At 37.7% G+C, this 17,542-nt stretch overlaps 1 protein-coding gene across 5 annotated transcripts in view; it reads left to right on the forward strand.

Moving 5' to 3' along the window:
- MTA3 (metastasis associated 1 family member 3) overlaps positions 1–17,542 on the forward strand; it is a 174,028-nt gene that overhangs the window by 50,961 nt on the left and 105,525 nt on the right. For all 5 annotated transcript variants that reach the window (XR_012918547.1, XM_012756600.3, XM_020288595.2 and 2 more), the window contains one exon: positions 4,435–4,561. Coding sequence is in view for 4 of the 5 variants with exons in the window: in XM_012756600.3 (XP_012612054.1) it covers positions 4,435–4,561 (127 nt within the window). In the remaining variant the exon portion in view is untranslated. The remainder of the gene's footprint in view (positions 1–4,434; positions 4,562–17,542) is intronic.

The raw sequence follows: 17,542 nt of genomic DNA on the forward strand, positions 1-17,542 counted from the left end.
TCTCCCCTTCCTGATCCCAGTGCCTTATTGTTAAACTATGTGTACTGCAACTTTTCCAACTGTAAAGAATATTCAGAAAATAATTTGATGTTCAATATCTTCTATTACTATGTAGCACTCAACTTCTACTTTAATAACTTTCAGAAGACAGCAAATTTGGTGTTTATCAAGCTTCGTAAAATGGTTTATAAAAACTCTAGAAGCCTAGTGTGGTGGCACGTGCCTGTAGTCCCACCTACTCAGGAGGCTAAGGTGGGAGGATCATTTGAGCCTAGGAATTTAAAGCCAGCCTGGGTAACATAGCAAGACCCCAACTCTTAAAAAAAATTATAGAGGTGTTATGATATATGTGGTTTTCAGTGATGATAGTTATATTTGGTCTTTAAAAAATTTTCATTGTCTAAATGCTAATTTTTGCCACTGTTCCATGTTTTTAGGATATTAGTGGCATGGAACTCATTCATTCTTGCTTAGAAGCCAGTGCAAATATATAGAAATATGTAAATGAAATTTAACTAGTAAATTTTAAAAAATGGGATTTCGTCAGTGATCTTGATAATGACAGGTGCTATTGTGGTGAGTTGTATCTTTGGTCAGGTTGGACTTCATTGATTCTGAACCAAAGGATTGTATAAGAAAGTAATGTTTACAGTTGTTACTATTAGTTGTAGAGCTTGTTGCTGTTTTAGCTCCACAGGGTATGCATTATAATTCAGTTAGCTATGTCTTACAGAACAACAATTTGTCAAATCCTAATTAGGTAAAGAGTATAATTTTGTAGGTGATATTTTCTAGTGCTAATAGCGGCAATACAGCTATAACTTTATTGATCTCCACTGGTGAAATGTTATTAGACCTGAAAGTAAATGGCTCCTTTAGTGCTGTATTTCTCTTTGAGTAGTTCATTAAAAAGAACATTCAAAGAATTTTAAATTGCTTTATTCTTTATTTGAACTAGGTGAGTCTTTTTCTAAATGACTTTTTAAGGTTCATTTTCAATTTAGTTTTAAAAGTTTGAAAGTACAAAAGATCTGACACAGCCCATTCATCACCCACATACAATTCAGAAAGAACTGCTACAATGAGGGGATTATATTTGATGAAATCCCTTCTGTGATCCTAGGTCCTGAAGTAAGAATATATAAAAATTGTGGCTAGGTGCAGTGGCCCAAACCTATAATCCCAGCACTTTGGAAGGCAAAGTGGGAGGATCGCTTGAGCCCAGGAGTTCAAGATTGCAGTGAGTTATGATCATACCACTGTACTCCAGTCCGGCCTGGGTGACAGAGTGAGACCCTGTCTTGAAAAAAGAAACTATCATACAACTTTGTTTCCTGACTTTTCCAGCCCTGCTTTCCAACGATAGACACTTTGAATTGTATTTTCTTAGTAATATTTTGTTCATTTCTATCCCCAGCACCTTGAATAGTGTCTGATTTGGTACCTAATCAATTTTTTTTTTTTTCTTTGAGACAGAGTCTCACTCTGTTGCCTGGGCTAGAGTGCCGTGGAGTCAGCCTAGCTTACAGCAACCTCAAACTCCTGGGCTCAAGCAATCCTACTGCCTTAGCCTCCCAAGTAGCTGGGACTACAGGCATGTACTACCATGCCCGGCTAATTTTTTCTATATATTTTTAGTTGGCTAATTAATTTCTTTCTATTTTTAGTTGAGATGGGGTCTCACTCTTATTCAGGCTGGTGTGGAACTCCTGAGTTCAAATGATCCACCCGCCTTGGCCTCCCAGAGTGCTAGGATTACGGGCGTGAGCTACCATGGTCACCAGTGCCTAATAAATATTGCTTGAATGAATGAAAGGATGTTCTTTCTCTGTTCTCAGTACTATACAATTTTAGGTTGAATATAATTTTTGTTCTTATCATCTTTACATACAGTGCTACTATTCATAAATAGATTCTATTCTGATTCTAGTTTCTTTGCATATTATGTAAACTCCCTTTTACCCAAAGTATTAAAAGTTGAGTTGGAGGTACCTTTATGTAAATAAACTTTTGTAATCTTCTCATGCTTGTAACTTTAAAAAAAAGAATTAAGTATTTTGAGGGAATTCTGGAGACTAGTCTTGTTAGGTTGGGAACTTGTAGTGTGGGGTGAAAAACAATTCTTGACATGAAGATTAAAATAGTTTTAAAGAAAGAAAAGTTTATTTTGCTCCCCAAATGGAGGGAAGGCTGTCCTTCCAAGTCTCATTCATTGAGGGGAAATTTTCTTGAATCATTTCTTTGATAAGTATATGCTCCTCATCTTTCCTCCCTGAAAGAAGTAAAAGAAATCTGTTTTCTCTATTGTCTCATTCTAGACTTTTTATTCTTGGGATGTTGGACTTCATGGATTGTTCTTTAATTTTTTTTATATCTTGGTCTTCAACTATTCTTCCTCTTTGACTTTGTGTTGTAATTTCTGGGACATTTCCTTACCATCACCTCCCAGTCCTACTATTAGCTTTTTATTTGTGTTATCAAATTTGAAAATACCTTGTTTTTTGTTTTCTGATTATTCCCTTTTTAAATACAGTATTCTGGGATTCAGTTATTCTGCTGTGTATATATAGGCTTTTAACCCTTTTCAATTTCTTCACCTCACCCCTCTTTTTTTTTGTAGTACTTGCTATCTTCAAGGACTAAGTTAGTAGAGGTTTTGCTCCTGCCTTCTTAATGGTTTCTCTATCTGTATGCATAGGTTATCTCTGCTCTCTGTTAAATGTTTAACCTTTTTTTTTTTAACATCTACTTTCCAGCTTCTAAATTTTTTTGGTGGGGAAGGTTGAAATTATTTCTTTGTTGCTTCAATTTTATTGTCATTGAAATGTTAATATAATTTCTTTTTTTTTTTTTTTTTCTTTTTTTTTTTTTTTTTGAGACAGAGTCTGGCTCTATCAACCAGGCTGGGGTACAGTGGCCCAATTATATCTCACTGCAACCTCAAACTCTTGGGCTCAGGCAATCCTCCTGTCTCGGCCCCCAGAGTAGCTGGGACTACAGGTGCTTGCCACCATGCCCGGCTAATTTTTAAATTTTTTATAAAGATAGGGGACTTACTGTGTTGCTCAGGCTGGTCTTGAACTTCTGGCCTCAAGCAGTCCTCTCACCTAGTCCTCCTAGATTGCAGGGATTACAGGCATGAGCCTCTGTACCTGGCCAGTTAATACCTTTTAATTGTCATCTTGGTGTGGTTTTATTGGAGGAAGAAGAGATATGTGCATATATTCCATTTGCCGTTTTTTCTTTCTTTCTTTTTTTTTTGAGACAGAGTCTTACTTTGTTGCTCAGGCTAGAGGCGTCAGCCTAGCTCACAGCAACCTCAAACTCCTGGGCTCAAGCAATCCTTCTGTCTCAGCCTCCCCAGTAGCTGGGACTACAGGCATGTGCCACCATGCCCGGCTAAGTTTTTCTATATATATTAGTTGGCCAATTAATTTCTTTCTATTTATAGTAGAGATGGGGTCTCACTCTTGCTCAGGCTGGTTTTGAACTCCTGACCTCGAGTGATCAGCCCACCTCGGCCTCCCAGAGAGCTAAGATTATAGGTGTGAGCCACCACGCCTAGCCATTTTTTTTATTTCTGCATATTATGGGGGTACAAATGTTTAGGTTACGGTATATGCCATTTTTTTTTTTTTTTTTTTTTTTTTGAGACAGAGTCTCACTTTGTTGTCCAGGCTAGAGTGAGTGCCGTGGCGTCAGCCTAGCTCACAGCAACCTCAAACTCCTGGGCTCGAGTGATCCTTCTGCCTCAGCCTCCCGAGTAGCTGGGATACAGGCATGCGCCACCAAGCCCGGCTCATTTTTTTATATATATATATCAGTTGGCCAATTAATTTCTTTCTGTTTATAGTAGAGACGGGGTCTCGCTCTTGCTCAGGCTGGTTTTGAACTCCTGACCTTGAGCAATCCGCCCGCCTCGGCCTCCCAACAGCTAGGATTACAGGCGTGAGCCACAGCGCCCGGCCGGTATATGCCATTTTTTAAAGTAACTTTTAACTGACATATTTGTACGTATTATTGTGATAAATCTACCATTTTTAAATTTTTTTAAACTTAATTTAATTTTTTTTAAAAACTGAGACAGGATCTTGCTCTGTCACCCAGGCTAGAGTATAGTGGCATCATCATAGCTCACTGCAACCTCAAACTCCTGAGCAATCTTCCTGCTTCAGTGTCCCAAGTAGCTAGAATTACAGGCACGTGGCACAACGCCTGGCTAATTTTTCTGTTATCTGCCATTTTAAGTTGGAGTTTTTCTTCTTCTTTTGAGGCTCCTATAATTTTATGGTTGTAATTGATTTGGCCATTTAAATATGTAAATTTAACGTTGATTAGTTTGAAGAAAATAATGAAATATTGATTTGATCTAACTTAATATCCAGTAAATAATGTGCTTTGTAATAATGAATTCTTTGAATTTTATTTTTGTAGAAGAAATTGAGGAAGAATCTGAAACAACAGTTGAACCAGACTTGACTGATAAACAGAAACATCAGTTGAAACACAGGGAACTCTTTTTGTCTCGACAGTATGAATCTCTGCCTGCAACACATATCAGGTAAGAACTTTTTTACAAGTTAATCTAAAGTCAGTAAGTTTGACCAAAAAATTAAAAAAAATTTTTTTTGAAACATTTTCCAAACTCAGGATCTTGCTGAGATTCGTTTATTAAAGACTTCATAACTGAATTTTATCTTGGAAATTTATAGTATATATTAGCATATTAAAGCTCTGCAAAAGTTCTGCCATAAAGTAACCGTTTCAACTTTGTTTTAATCCTAATTCTCCCAATTTATTTGACTATCTATTAGCATCCTACAGAATGGAGTCCAGAAGACACCATTTTGGGAAATGCTGGTTTTCTTCAGAGTCTGAGAAAATTATATAGTGCTTAATTAGAATTGAAAGGTTAAAACCCAAAATATGGTTGGTTATATATGGCACAGGTGGTTCTTGACCTTGTAGGATACATGGCTATTTATTTATTTAAGGGTCTCTGGGCCAAAAACTTTACATGCTTTATTATTCTTATTGCCATCAGAGGTATGTATTTTTTTTTTTTTTTTTTTTTTGAGACAGAGTCTCACTTTGTTGCCCAGGCTAGAGTGAGTGCCGTGGCCAGCCTAGCTCACAGCAACCTCAAACTCCTGGGCTCAAGTGATCCTGCTGCCTCAGCGTCCCAAGTAGCTGGGACTACAGGCATGCGCCACCATGCCCAGCTAATTTTTTTATATATGTATATTAGTTGGCCAATTAATTTCTTTCTATTTATAGTAGAGACGGGGTCTTGGTCTTGCTCAGGCTGGTGAACTCCTGACCTCGAGCAATCCGCCCGCCTCGGCCTCCCAGAGAGCTAGGTAGGATTACAGGCGTGAACCACCACGCCCGGCCAGAGCTATGTATTGATAGGATATAATAAAGTGAAAAAACCAAGGCCTTAGTTTGTAGTTTTGGGGAATGTGGAGAAATAGTGATGGCCTTTGTGATTTACTTGTAGTGATAAAACTTAAGCATAAATACAATTGAGCTATTTTTCTGTGTAGTCTGTAATAGGTGCATCTTAGAAGTATAACAGAATGTTAGAGCTCGAAAGACAGATGGATTCTGACCTTGGTCAGGAAAGCTTCAGAAGGAGTTGACATTTACTTGGCCTTCAAGGCAGTGTGGGGCACAGGTCAGGTAGGGGTAACAGGTGAGCATGGGGTGTTTACAGGGGAAAAGCTCATGACCAGGGTGGTGTGTGTGTGTGAGAGAAAGCAGTGTTTCAGTCCCCTCAGTTTGAAGAAATTCCTTCATTTTTTGTTTATAATCTCTGTTTCCTTTATCCGGCTCTCTGCTGGTTATAATGGCCACAAAATAAAATATATCAACAGTTTCAGTAATTACTTCCTCTTCTTTAGCCACCAGTGTTGGGATTGAATCTTCTGCGTTCAGACATGTACATATGCACACAGACCCCCTCCGCCCCACAATTTCAGGTACCTTTGTGCGCAATTTTTTTTTTTTTTTCAGAAATGGACCTAGAGATCTTCCATGGCAGGAAGTATATGACAAAGATGATAAAATTAGTTTTTCTCCAGATCTTTCCAGAAGTAACTTGATCACCTTCCCTTTCAATAATTAACATTATATTATTGCTTTATTTAGGTTTTTATAGGGGGCACTATTCTAGAGTTAGTATATTCTATGTGCTTTAAGTCCTTTTCTAGAAAAAATAATCAGGCCATGTAATGTCGGAACAGTCTTTTTACCCACCAAGAGGGCTATTTCAAGATAGAAAAATAGAGAATTTGGTTAATAATTTTTGCTCAAAGAGATAGGACATATAAAAACATTTTTGAGATTTTCTTAAAGTTGTGTATAACTAATAAGTGCTAAAGAGCCAGATGCCTTTATTATTTGATTCAAAGATGGTGTAGAATATAAAGATTTGTTTTAAGCTCAAGAAGTTATGTGGCTAATGGTGAGAACCTTGCCAAAACAAGAATCTGACAAATGGTTTTTTAAAATGTATCCAAAACATGCAAGTATATTTTTAATTTACCCTTCTGATAGCTCGGAATCTGTTTATAAGTAATGTTGGTTTCTTTTAACAGATTGCCTGGAATGGAAAAACTAGTGGTATATTTTTTATCTTTCATAAGGATTGAGAGAGTATATTAAAATATAATTATCAAGTCACTCCTGTGTTGAACATAGGAATTACATAGCATCCATGATCATTCAGTTACTGTTGAATGCACTTCCTGTGAATATTCTACGTTAGGGAGTTTACTAAATGCTTGATAAGTAATATAAGGACCCTAGTTTGTAAATCCAAGGAATTTACCAGGTAGTTAGTCCTTTCAATTATGATGAAGAGACATAGACATTTGAGGCTTTTGTTTTTGTTTTTTCCCAGGTTGAAAGGGAATAGTAGAGAGCCCCCATTTTCTCATCTGTGGCTCTCAGTTTTAAACAGTTGGATGGAGTTAGGGGAAGTCTCTGGCAAAGCATGGAGCTATGCTAACCAGCCCACATGCTGATGTAGAACAAGTGCACATTGGAGTGGTCTTGACATTTTGCTACTGTTGAAGTCATGCCCTATCTATTTCTGCTTTAAAAGGAGAAAATTACTGAAGCCCCATTGTTCTTTGGCAGCAAAGAGGGGTAATTTGGTGAATACTGACTTTTTCCTCTAAGAGACATTATTAAGTGACCAGAATTTCCTTGGTACTATCTGGAACATAAGAGAAAACCTGACTGAGGCATTCTTGAAGTCCTTTGTAGTCTGTGAACTATAATCCTCACTGGATGCCATAAGCTCCCCAGAGTGGCAGGGATACAACGTTTTGCTTCTTTTGATTCTAATGGAAGAGAGGGAGAGGGTAAGAGTGGACAAGACCTGGGACTGTGATTCACCTGTTTTTTGTGAGACAGGCAGGGCTGGAGCAGTGAGAATCCCTTTGGGACATTTTTATAGTGGAAGGTGAGAGGCAACATGTTTCATTGATGCACAATGACAAAGGTCATTAAACAATAAATTGTGTCCTACAAACATTATATAGCACTGTAAAATTTATTGGTTTTTTTTTTTTTTTGAGACAGAGTCTCACTTTGTTGCCCAGGCTAGAGTGAGTGCCATGGCGTCAGCCTAGCTCACAGCAACCTCAAACTTCTGGGCTCAAGCAATCCTACTGCCTCAGCCTCCCGAGTAGCTGGGACTACAGGCATGCACCACCATGCCCGGCTAATTTTTTGTATAAATAAATATATTTTAGTTGGTCAATTAATTTCTTTCTATTTTTGGTAGAGACAGGGTCTTGCTGAGGCTGGTTTCAAACTCCTGACCTTGAGCAATCTGCGACCCAAAATTAAATTTTGTGGCTCAGGTTTGTAATCCTAGCACTCTGGGAAGCTGAGGCCAGCGGATGGCTTGATTCTGTCTCAAAAACAAACAAACAAACAAACAAACAAAATTTATTGTTATACGAGCTGCTAGATCTGTTATATGTATGCATTTTACTGTATTCAGTCTGTGTATGTATGACTAATACTTTCAGTAGTAGATTTTCTTACACACTGGTAATATTCAATAACTCTTTACATTTGTATCATCTAGTTCACAAATATCTCTTCATTCTGCATTCATCCATAAGTAGACTGTGAAAATTTGTAAATTTGAGATGGGTAACACAGCTACTTACAGTTGGAGAAGGTTAATGTGCTAGTTATTTAGATCTTTTCCCTAATTTTATCTCTGAACCTGTCCTTCCATTCTTTACAATGCTAGAGCTACCATAGTCAGTATTATGTATTGCTCAGGCTTATATGTAGCTCATATGTATTGTGTTGAATTTGGCTTTTAAAAATTCTAAAGTTTATTGAACTTTTTATGACTGGCACTATTCCATTGCTTTACATGTATCTATGGAGTAGGTACTATTATTATCATCCCTGTTTTACAGGTGAGACTGAAGCACATAATGGTTGAGTAACTTGTTTAAAGTCTCAGGTCATAAGTGATATATTTAGAAATTAAACCCAGGCTGTCTAGTTGCAGATACACAGTATTATGGTGAACACTTAACTGCAAGTATAAAAAGCACCAGAGACAGAAAGAAAGCTCCTCAGTAAATTGTTGAATTGGCAGGCTCCTTGATTTTCTATTTTTGACATAATTCTTCTATTAGGACTTTAAAGTCAAATGGACAGAACTAGGTTAACCTATTTATGGATATAAATTGAACTATTACACTAAAAGATAATGCTACAATGCTAGATGTATAGTAGGAACTAAGAAATACTTGAATGGGTGATTGCTGCCTAAGTGTATGTATATGTCTTTATATGTCCAAGATCATTTTTTTCATGTCTTGAGTACACCAAACCTGTTTTTTTGTTTGTTTGTTTTGTTTTGTTTGAGTCAGAGTCTCACTCTGTTGCTGGGGCTAGAGTGCCATGGCGTCAGCCTAGCTCACAGCAACCTCAAACTCCTGGGCTCAAGCAATCCTCCTGCCTCAGCCTCCCGAGTAGCTGGGACTGCAGGTGTGGGCCACCATGCCCGACTAAGTTTTTTCTACATATTTCTAGTTGTCCAGCTAATTTCTTTCTAGTTTTAGTAGAGATGGGGGTCTCGCTCTTGCTCAGGCTGGTCTGGAATTCCTGAGCTCAAATGATCCTCCTGCCTCTGCCTCCCAGAGTGCTAGGATTACAGATGTGAGCCACCACGCCTAGCCCAAAGCCTGATTTTTTAAAAGCTGCTAATTATAGCACTGGTACTTGTAATGATTAATACCTCTTCCTTGTTCCTGGTGCAAATAGTCATATTTAAAAAGAGCCAATTCTTTTCTGCTTGCCAATCTTGGGATCCAGAGCACAGCCTTTGAAGTTATGCTTCAGTGTGTCTTAAAAACATATTAATACTTGCTGATTATTGGCCTCAGTTTGTCCTGTAGTAAGGGCTTTGGATCTGATTATTTGTTCTCCAAGTTTATGTTGCTACAAGTAGTGAGTCATGGTAGAGGGACCCATCATATCCATGTAGGTGGACTTGTCCCTGGTTAGAGCATCACTATTGAGGGCCCTGTCTAACTCATTGCAAAACCTTGACTGTGCTTGTTTTTTTTTTTTTTTTAAGACAGGGTCCAGGGTCTTACTCTGTCACCTAGGCTGGTGTGCAGTGGCCCTGTCATATCTCACTGTAGCCTTGAACCTCTGGGCTCAAGTGATCCTCCTGCCTCAGCCTCCTGAATAGCTGGGAATACAAGGTGTGCAGCACTGTGCCTTCCTAAATTTTTAATTTTTTGTAGAGACGGCGTCTTGCCATGGTATTAAGGCTTGTCTTGAACTCCTAGCCTCAGGTTATCCTCCCACCTTGGTATCCCAAGGTGCTAAATAGGAGTATAGGCATGAGTACTATGCCTGGCCCACATTCTTTTCCTTTTAAACAATTGTTGGGTTAGGATCCCAAAATGCAGATGCCATCACCATCACTATTTAGAAGAGTGGCTACAACCATAATTTCTAGTGAACTTTTAAGCGATGCCATGTTGCCTAAATCACCTCTTTCTTCAGGTTCAGTTTTTAATTTCCTTTTTTGCATTTAACTTTTGTGCCATAGTCTGTCTTCAAGTATTAGATAATCCATAGCTATCTGTTCTTATTAAAAACTAAGGGATTAGCAAGACTGACCAGAGCTTCATTTATATGGGCAGACTTTGCAGTCATTTGTGGAGCTGGCTTTTCTAGGTCCTTCTCTCTTAAGACTGGAAATTCTTCAGGACTGTGCTAGAGGTCTGTTCCACATTCCCTTGTATCAGCTCCCTTTATACATATCTTTGCTTTGTTTTTTAATTTTTTTTGAGACAGAGTCTCACTTTGTTGCCCAGGCTAGAATGAGTGCCGTGGCGTCAGCCTAGCTCACAGCAACCTCAAACTCTTGGGCTCAAGCAATCCTTCTGCCTCAGCCTCCCGAGTAGCTGGGACTACAGGCATGCGCCACCATGCCCAGCTAATTTTTTCTCTCTGTATATTAGTTGGCCAATTAACTTATTTCTATTTATAGTAGAGACGGGGTCTCGGGGTCTCGCTCTTGCTCATACTGGTTTAGAACTCCTGACCTTGAGCAATATGCCCACCTTGGCCTCCCAGAGTGCTAGGATTATAGGCGTGAGCCACCAAGCCTGGCCTGTTTTTTTAATCGTTTGCCTAATTTTATTAGTTAAAAGTGGGAACACCTTTATTATTGTTTCCCTGTTAGATACAGTTGTCATCCTAGACTTTGGTTTCTCAGGCTCTCCTATCTGTCTTTTGTCTTAAATTTTTCTGAAAATCTTCATTTTGCTCATGATTCCCTTGGATTGCTCTTTTTGTTGGTTTTAGGTTCTTTGGTTTTTAATTTTCTTTTTTTTTTTTATTTTTTTTTATTTTTTTCTAGTCAGAATTTGACATGGGTAGGTTTTTAATTTTCTTGTTATCATTTTAAAGTCATTTCAGGAAAGAGGAGAGAAACACGTGGGCTTTGTCTGGATTTTAATTCATTATTGTTCCATTGAGACTCTAAAAATATCACTCTATACCTTCCCTCCCATTGGGATGCTGGGAAGTTTCTTTAAGTTAGATTACTGAATAAAAATACTGTACAATACTAGGATTTATCTCTCTATGTTTCTTTAGTTATCAGACTGTTTTGGAAATACTTTGTGACTGATAAGTTATTCAGAATTGACAAAACATTTCCATCCATTTTATAGGCTGTAATTTGAAAAGATTTTTGGTTTATAGTTTATTTAAAGCAATTAATTTTTGAAAGAAAAATTTTTGATAGGTTGTCTTATATCTAAGAAACTAATGGATAAACAGAAGATACTTATCTATAAGCAGATTTTTTTTTCATTTAACAAAAAATGTGCCGAATAATCAGAAAAGCAATTGTTGGTAGATGGGAATAGATTGCAGGAGTGAATTTATGTATTCCTATGGTTAGGGATGGTGTGGTAGTCCGTTTTACGTTCATATAAAAATACCTGAGGCTGGGTAAATTATAAAGAAAAGAGATTTATTTGACTCACAGTTGTGCAGGCTGTAGGAGAAACATGGCACTGTCATCTGTGTCTGTTGAGACCCTTAGGAATCCCCCTCCCCTCCCCTCCCCTCCCCTCCCCTCCCCTCCCCTCCCCTCCCCTCCCCTCCCCTCCCCTCCCCTCCCCTTAAAAGCCAGTCAAATTTAGCAGTGGGGGGGTTGAATACCAACTTCAGTGAGGAAACTTTCTATCATGGTAGAAGGGGTTTATTGAAAACTAAATAATAATGCTAACTTTTTAAGTATATAAGTAATAAAATAGCATTCCATTGTGGATTATCAGTCTCTCTTCAGTTTGTCTATTAATGTTTTTTTTTTTTTTGAGGCAGAGTCTCTCTTTGTTTCCCAGGCTAGAGTGAGTGCCGTGGCATCAGCCTAGCTCACAGCAACCTCAAACTCCTGGGCTCAAGTGATCCTCCTGCCTCAGTTTCCTGAGTAACTGGGACTATAGGCATGCGCCACCATGCCCAGCTAATTTTTTTCTATATATATTAGTTGGCCAATTAATTTCTTTCTATTTTTAGTAGAGACGGGTCTCGCTCTTGCTCAGGCTGGTTTTGAACTCCTGATCTCGAGCGATCTACCCGCCTCGGCCTCCCAGAGTGCTAGGATTACAGGTGTGAGCCACCTTGCCTGGCCTTTGGTGTAGTATTAATACAAATTTATGTACTTTATCTCATTGGGACCCACCTTTCATTTTAAATTTAAATTTTATGTTTTTTAAACATCAACTATATATATATATATATATAGTTGTCTAATAATATCCAAGGCAGTCATATGCTTGGTTACTACTCTGTACTCATTTCAAACCCCTCCAATAGTGGCATCTGCATTTATACCATTCTTATTTTGCTTTTTTTTTTTGAGACAGAGTCTTACTTTGTTGCCCAGGCTAGAGTGAGTGCCTTAGCGTCAGCCTAGCTCATACACCAACCTCAAACTTCTGGGCTCAAGCGATCCTCCTGCCTCAGCCTCCTGAGTAGCTGGGACCACAGGCATGCGCCACCATGCCCGGCTAATTTTTTTCTATGTGTTTTTAGTTGGCCAATTAATTTCTTTCTATTTTTATAATAGAGACGGGGTCTTGCTCTTGCTCAGGTTCGTTTCGAACTCCTGAACTTGAGCAATCCTCCTGCCTCGGTCTCCCAGAGTGCTAGGATTGCAGGCGTGAGCCACTGCGTCCGGCCCTATTTTTTAATTTTAGAACTTCGTCTTTGCTTTCTCTCTCTTCCCTGTTTCCTTTTGCTTGTGTTTTCAATATTATCACAGGTTTTATTTGACTTAATAACCAATCTTTGTGTTTTAGGAACATACAGTTAGTCATCACATACTCTTTTTTGTATAACCTTTTGTTTCCTTTGGAGTTAATAATTATTTTTCCTTTTGATTTGTCTTCTAAAAATGTAATAATTTTTAATCCTTGCATATCTGCAAATGTTTCTCACATTTGGCTGATTATTTAGGCATATAATTTTGGATTGGAAATTATTTCTATCAGAATTTTGAATCTTTCCTTTTATCTTACAGTATTGCTGTTGAGAAATCTAATCTTCTGAAATTGTTTTGGATTGTTGAACTTCATTTTTTTTTTTATTTGGTTGTTTCTTGTATTCAATGGATTAAGTGCTATATAAAACAGTCTATTCACTGGCTCTCCAATCACAAAACCTAGTCTTTTGAGACTGTTCTTTAAATGAAAAAATGTTCAGAATCCAGAGTTTGTGGCAAATGTTAAAACTCATAAAGCCGATGAGAAAAATGCCTTTCTTTAATGAAGCAATAATGGCTTTTGTTAGGCAAGGAAAAGTTTAATTCAGACTCTGTATCTATAGGAGTGGTTTTATAAGTTTAGTGAACCTAAAGATCTGCCTTATAATGTTTGTTAATCATGTAGATTCCTGGATCGATCCCAAGATATTAGCATTAAGTAAGTCTGGTATGGCATTAAGAAATTTGCATTTTTCTAAGGTGGTCGTGATGCCTCAGTTGTATCAAACTAAAGGAAAGTGTGTAAGCAGTCGGAAAATGACCGCTAATTAAACTTTCTTTTCTTTCATTCATACAAATACATAACATCATTAGATAAAATAAATATATAACCTGTATGTACATTTTTACATATGGTCTTTAATCTGTGGCATTATAATGAATATGCAACTAGCAATTTCCAGACTGATCAGCACTTGCCATTAGACATTGGACTATGTTGTGTCATAATTATTTATTCATATTTCTGCAGCCTGCACAGTCTCTGAAACAGCATATTTTCAAAAACTTTTTGAAAGAATTGTGAGAGAATATATTTTCTTTATAACAATTTTGTATTCCTTTGTGGTTCTATGTAGAAAAACAGTATGAATGATTATATGGGCCTGGGGTTATCTTCTTTGTGTTGTATTCTGAGATATGCTTCATATCATGTTTGGGTATCTTTATTCTTTAAGGATTAAAATATTGTGGAAGAGATACAATTAGGTTCATTACTTGAGTGTAAATCAGTCGGGATAGCTATATTTAGAATTTTATAATAGTTCCTTTAGATTGGGGTTAGCTTAAAATTTACCATGTTTTTTAATCTGTGAACCGAGATTTGTTTGGCATAAAAGAAATCAGGCTTTAAATTTCTTTTTCTTTTTCTTGAGACAGAGTCTCACTTTGTTTGTCCCGACTAGAGTGCCATGGCATCATCCTATCTCACAGCAACCTCAAACTCCTGGGCTCACCGGGATCCTCCTGCCTCAGCCTCCCAAGTAGCTGGGACTACAGGCATGTGCCACCATGCTGGCTAAATTTCTGTTTTTGGTAGAGACAGGGGTCTCGCTGTTGCTCAGGTTGGCCTTGAACTGCTGAGCTCAAACGATTTGCCTGCCTCAGCCTCCCAAACCACTTTTATCAACAGCTCTTGGCGTGGCAGTACATATGTTAATTACATATTCATATTTACTTCGTAAAATAATTTTGACTCAACCTCTTAATTTGTTAGCTGTTAATGTATGTACATGAAAATTTGGAATGTTAGATTTTCACTTTTAATTTGGGTAAAAGTACAATATAGCTATATTAAAGAAACTTGAAAAACTAAAATCTCCTATTATCCTTTCATGTTTGCATAAAAACTATATTCTCTAAAACAATTTAAATTTCAGTATAACCGGTGTTTTCTTATCTCCTAATATAATTACCAAAATAAGGATTTGATAATTTAGTTTAAATTCTTTTGTCATTTCAGGTCATATGGAGGAGGCTTTCAAAAGTATGTTATATTGTTTATATGAATTTTCAGTAGTCTGTTAACCCTTAAACTTCAACTGGCTTTAAAGACAGTGATATTGGCTGGTCCCCCATACAGTGGTATTTACAATGAAATTGATAATATCCAGTTACAAAATTCTTTTTTTTTTTTTTTTTTTTGAGACAAAGTCTCACTTTGTTGTCCAGGCTAGAGTGAGTGCCCTGGCATCAGCCTAGCTCACAGCAACCTCAAACTCCTGGGCTCAAGCAATCCTACTGCCTCAGCCTCCCAAGTAGCTGGGACTATAGGCATGTGCCACCATGCCTGGCTAATTGTTTCTATATATATTAGTTGGCCAATTAATTTCTTTCTATTTATAGTAGAGATGGGGGTCTTGCTCAGGCTGATTTTGAACTCCTGACCTTGAGCAATCCTCTGGCCTCAGCCTCCCAGAGAGGTAGGATTACAGACAGGCCAGAGCCACTGGGCCCAGCCTACAAAATTCTTTGTTCCCTCTTCACTTCCACTGCTTTACTTGACTAGTCATGAAAAAAAAAAACTAGTGGTAAAAAAAGAAAGGTTTTATTTCTTCTAGGTGATTAAGTGTTAAAAATAATGCTTTCTCAGATCTGACTGAAGGGAAAAAAAATGAAAGCTATTTTTAGAAACCCCATTTATTATTTAAGCATATTGCATGTGTGAGCACATAGTCATGTGTCATTGAAGTTATTCTATGGCAGCTATAGATGTGCTAATGGCAAGATAGCAATTTGCAAGGCAAGGTTGCAATTCTGTCCTTTGTAAGAGTGTGTTAGGTAATTGTTGACTTTGTTGTTATGTGTGCTAAAGTAATGTTAATTTTTTTTGCTTCACGAATATGCATGAATAAAATACATTAACAAAACAGGAAATCTTTATAACTCCTCTGGTAACCAAATTAGAGATTTGTCAGGATAATATGGAAATACCACATGCTCTCAGAGAAAGCATTCTAAGTGACTTTAACCTATGACTATTACCAGAGGAAGATGTTTTTATGAGGGGAATTTTATCGATTTAAGGGGTATAGAGTTGTAAGAATGTTTAGAAAACTGTAACTACTTTTGGCCTATGTGTTGGCACTTTTTCTTTTCTTTTTTTTTTTGTTTTTGAGACAGAGTCTCACTCTGTTACCCTGGCTACAGTGCTATGGTGTTAGCGGCTCACAGCAACCTCAAACTCCTGGGCTCAAGCAATCCTCCTGCCTCAGCCTCCCGAGTAGCTGGGAATACAGGCATATGCCACCGTGCCTGGCTAATTTTTGTATATATTTTTAGTTGTCCAGGCAATTTCTTTGTATTTTTTTAGTAGAGACAGGGTCTCCCCCTTGCTCAGGCTGGTCTCAACTCCTGAGCTCAAATGATCTACCTGCCATGGCCTTGGAGAGTGCTAGGATTACAGGTGTGAGCCATCACTCCCAGCCGTGTTAGCACTTTTTATTTGGTATTTTATTTTGCTTTTGGTAATTTTTGTGAATTATATTTCATTGTAGTAATCCAACAGCAAGCTTTTCCAGCTTCCTATATAATATGTACGTGATTATATATTATGTACATTTGTTTTCACATGTTGGTTTTGGGGGATGTTGTGACTTTTCCTTTAGAAATCCAAATGTTTTTATGACATTGTATCTATAACTTGAATAATTTATCAATTCTCCTGTCAGATTTGTAGTAGCTGCCTTGAATTTTCAAGCTGGTGAGGATCATTTTGAAAGTGCTTGTAATAAATCACCTAGATAACCTTAATTTTTCTTAAAGTCTATTATCAAGCCTTTATAAAATAGATATTCCTTTCCAAACTCAGATCAAAGATAAATGCTGTCAGACTTCAAGGTCCATGAATTTGTAGATCTTTATTTTTGCCCCTTGCTGTATAGAAGTTCCTCATGTTTAAATTTTAATTGCATTTTAAATTTAAATTTAATATTTTTTGAGACTATCTGGCTCTGTTGCCTGGGATAGATTGTGGCAGCCTGATCATAGCTCACTGAAGCCCTAAACTGCTAGGCTCAAAAGCATCCTCCTGGCCGGGTAGGGTGGCTCACGCCTGTAATCCTAGCACTCTGGGAGGCCGAGATGGGAGGATCAGTTGATCTCAGGAGTTTGATACCAGCCTGAGCAAGACTGAAACCCCATCTCTACTAAAAATAGAAAGAAATTAATTGGCCAACTAAAAATATATAGAAAAAATTAGCTTGGCATGGTAGCACATGCCTGTAGTCCCAGCTACTCGGGAGGCTGAGACAGGTGTATTGCGTGAGCCCAGGAGTTTGAGGTTGCTGTAAGCTAGGCTGACGCCATGGCACTCTAGCCTGGGCAACATAGTGAGACTCTGTCTCAAAAAAAAGAAAAAGGCATCCTCCTGCCTCAGCCTCCTTAATAGGTGGGACTACAGGTGCACACCGCCATACTTGGCTAATTTTTAAATTTTTTCATAGAGATGGGGTCTCACTGTGTCGCTCAGATTGGTCTTGAACTCTTGACCTTAAGTGATCCTCCCTCCTTGGCCTTCCAAAGTTCTAGGATTATAGCCACTGGACCCAACCATTAACTAGTCTTTAGAGTAATTTCAATAAAGGTAAATGAGTTACATAGTTACATTCTGATTATACATAAACAGTATATTATTTTTAGGTTGTTATATGCAGTGGCTATTTAAAAAATCTGGACATTATTTTAGGCACAAGGTTTTATGGTGTT

This window comes from Microcebus murinus, chromosome 3 (genome assembly GCF_040939455.1).
Source record: "Microcebus murinus isolate Inina chromosome 3, M.murinus_Inina_mat1.0, whole genome shotgun sequence".
Taxonomy (NCBI): Eukaryota; Metazoa; Chordata; class Mammalia; order Primates; family Cheirogaleidae; genus Microcebus; species Microcebus murinus.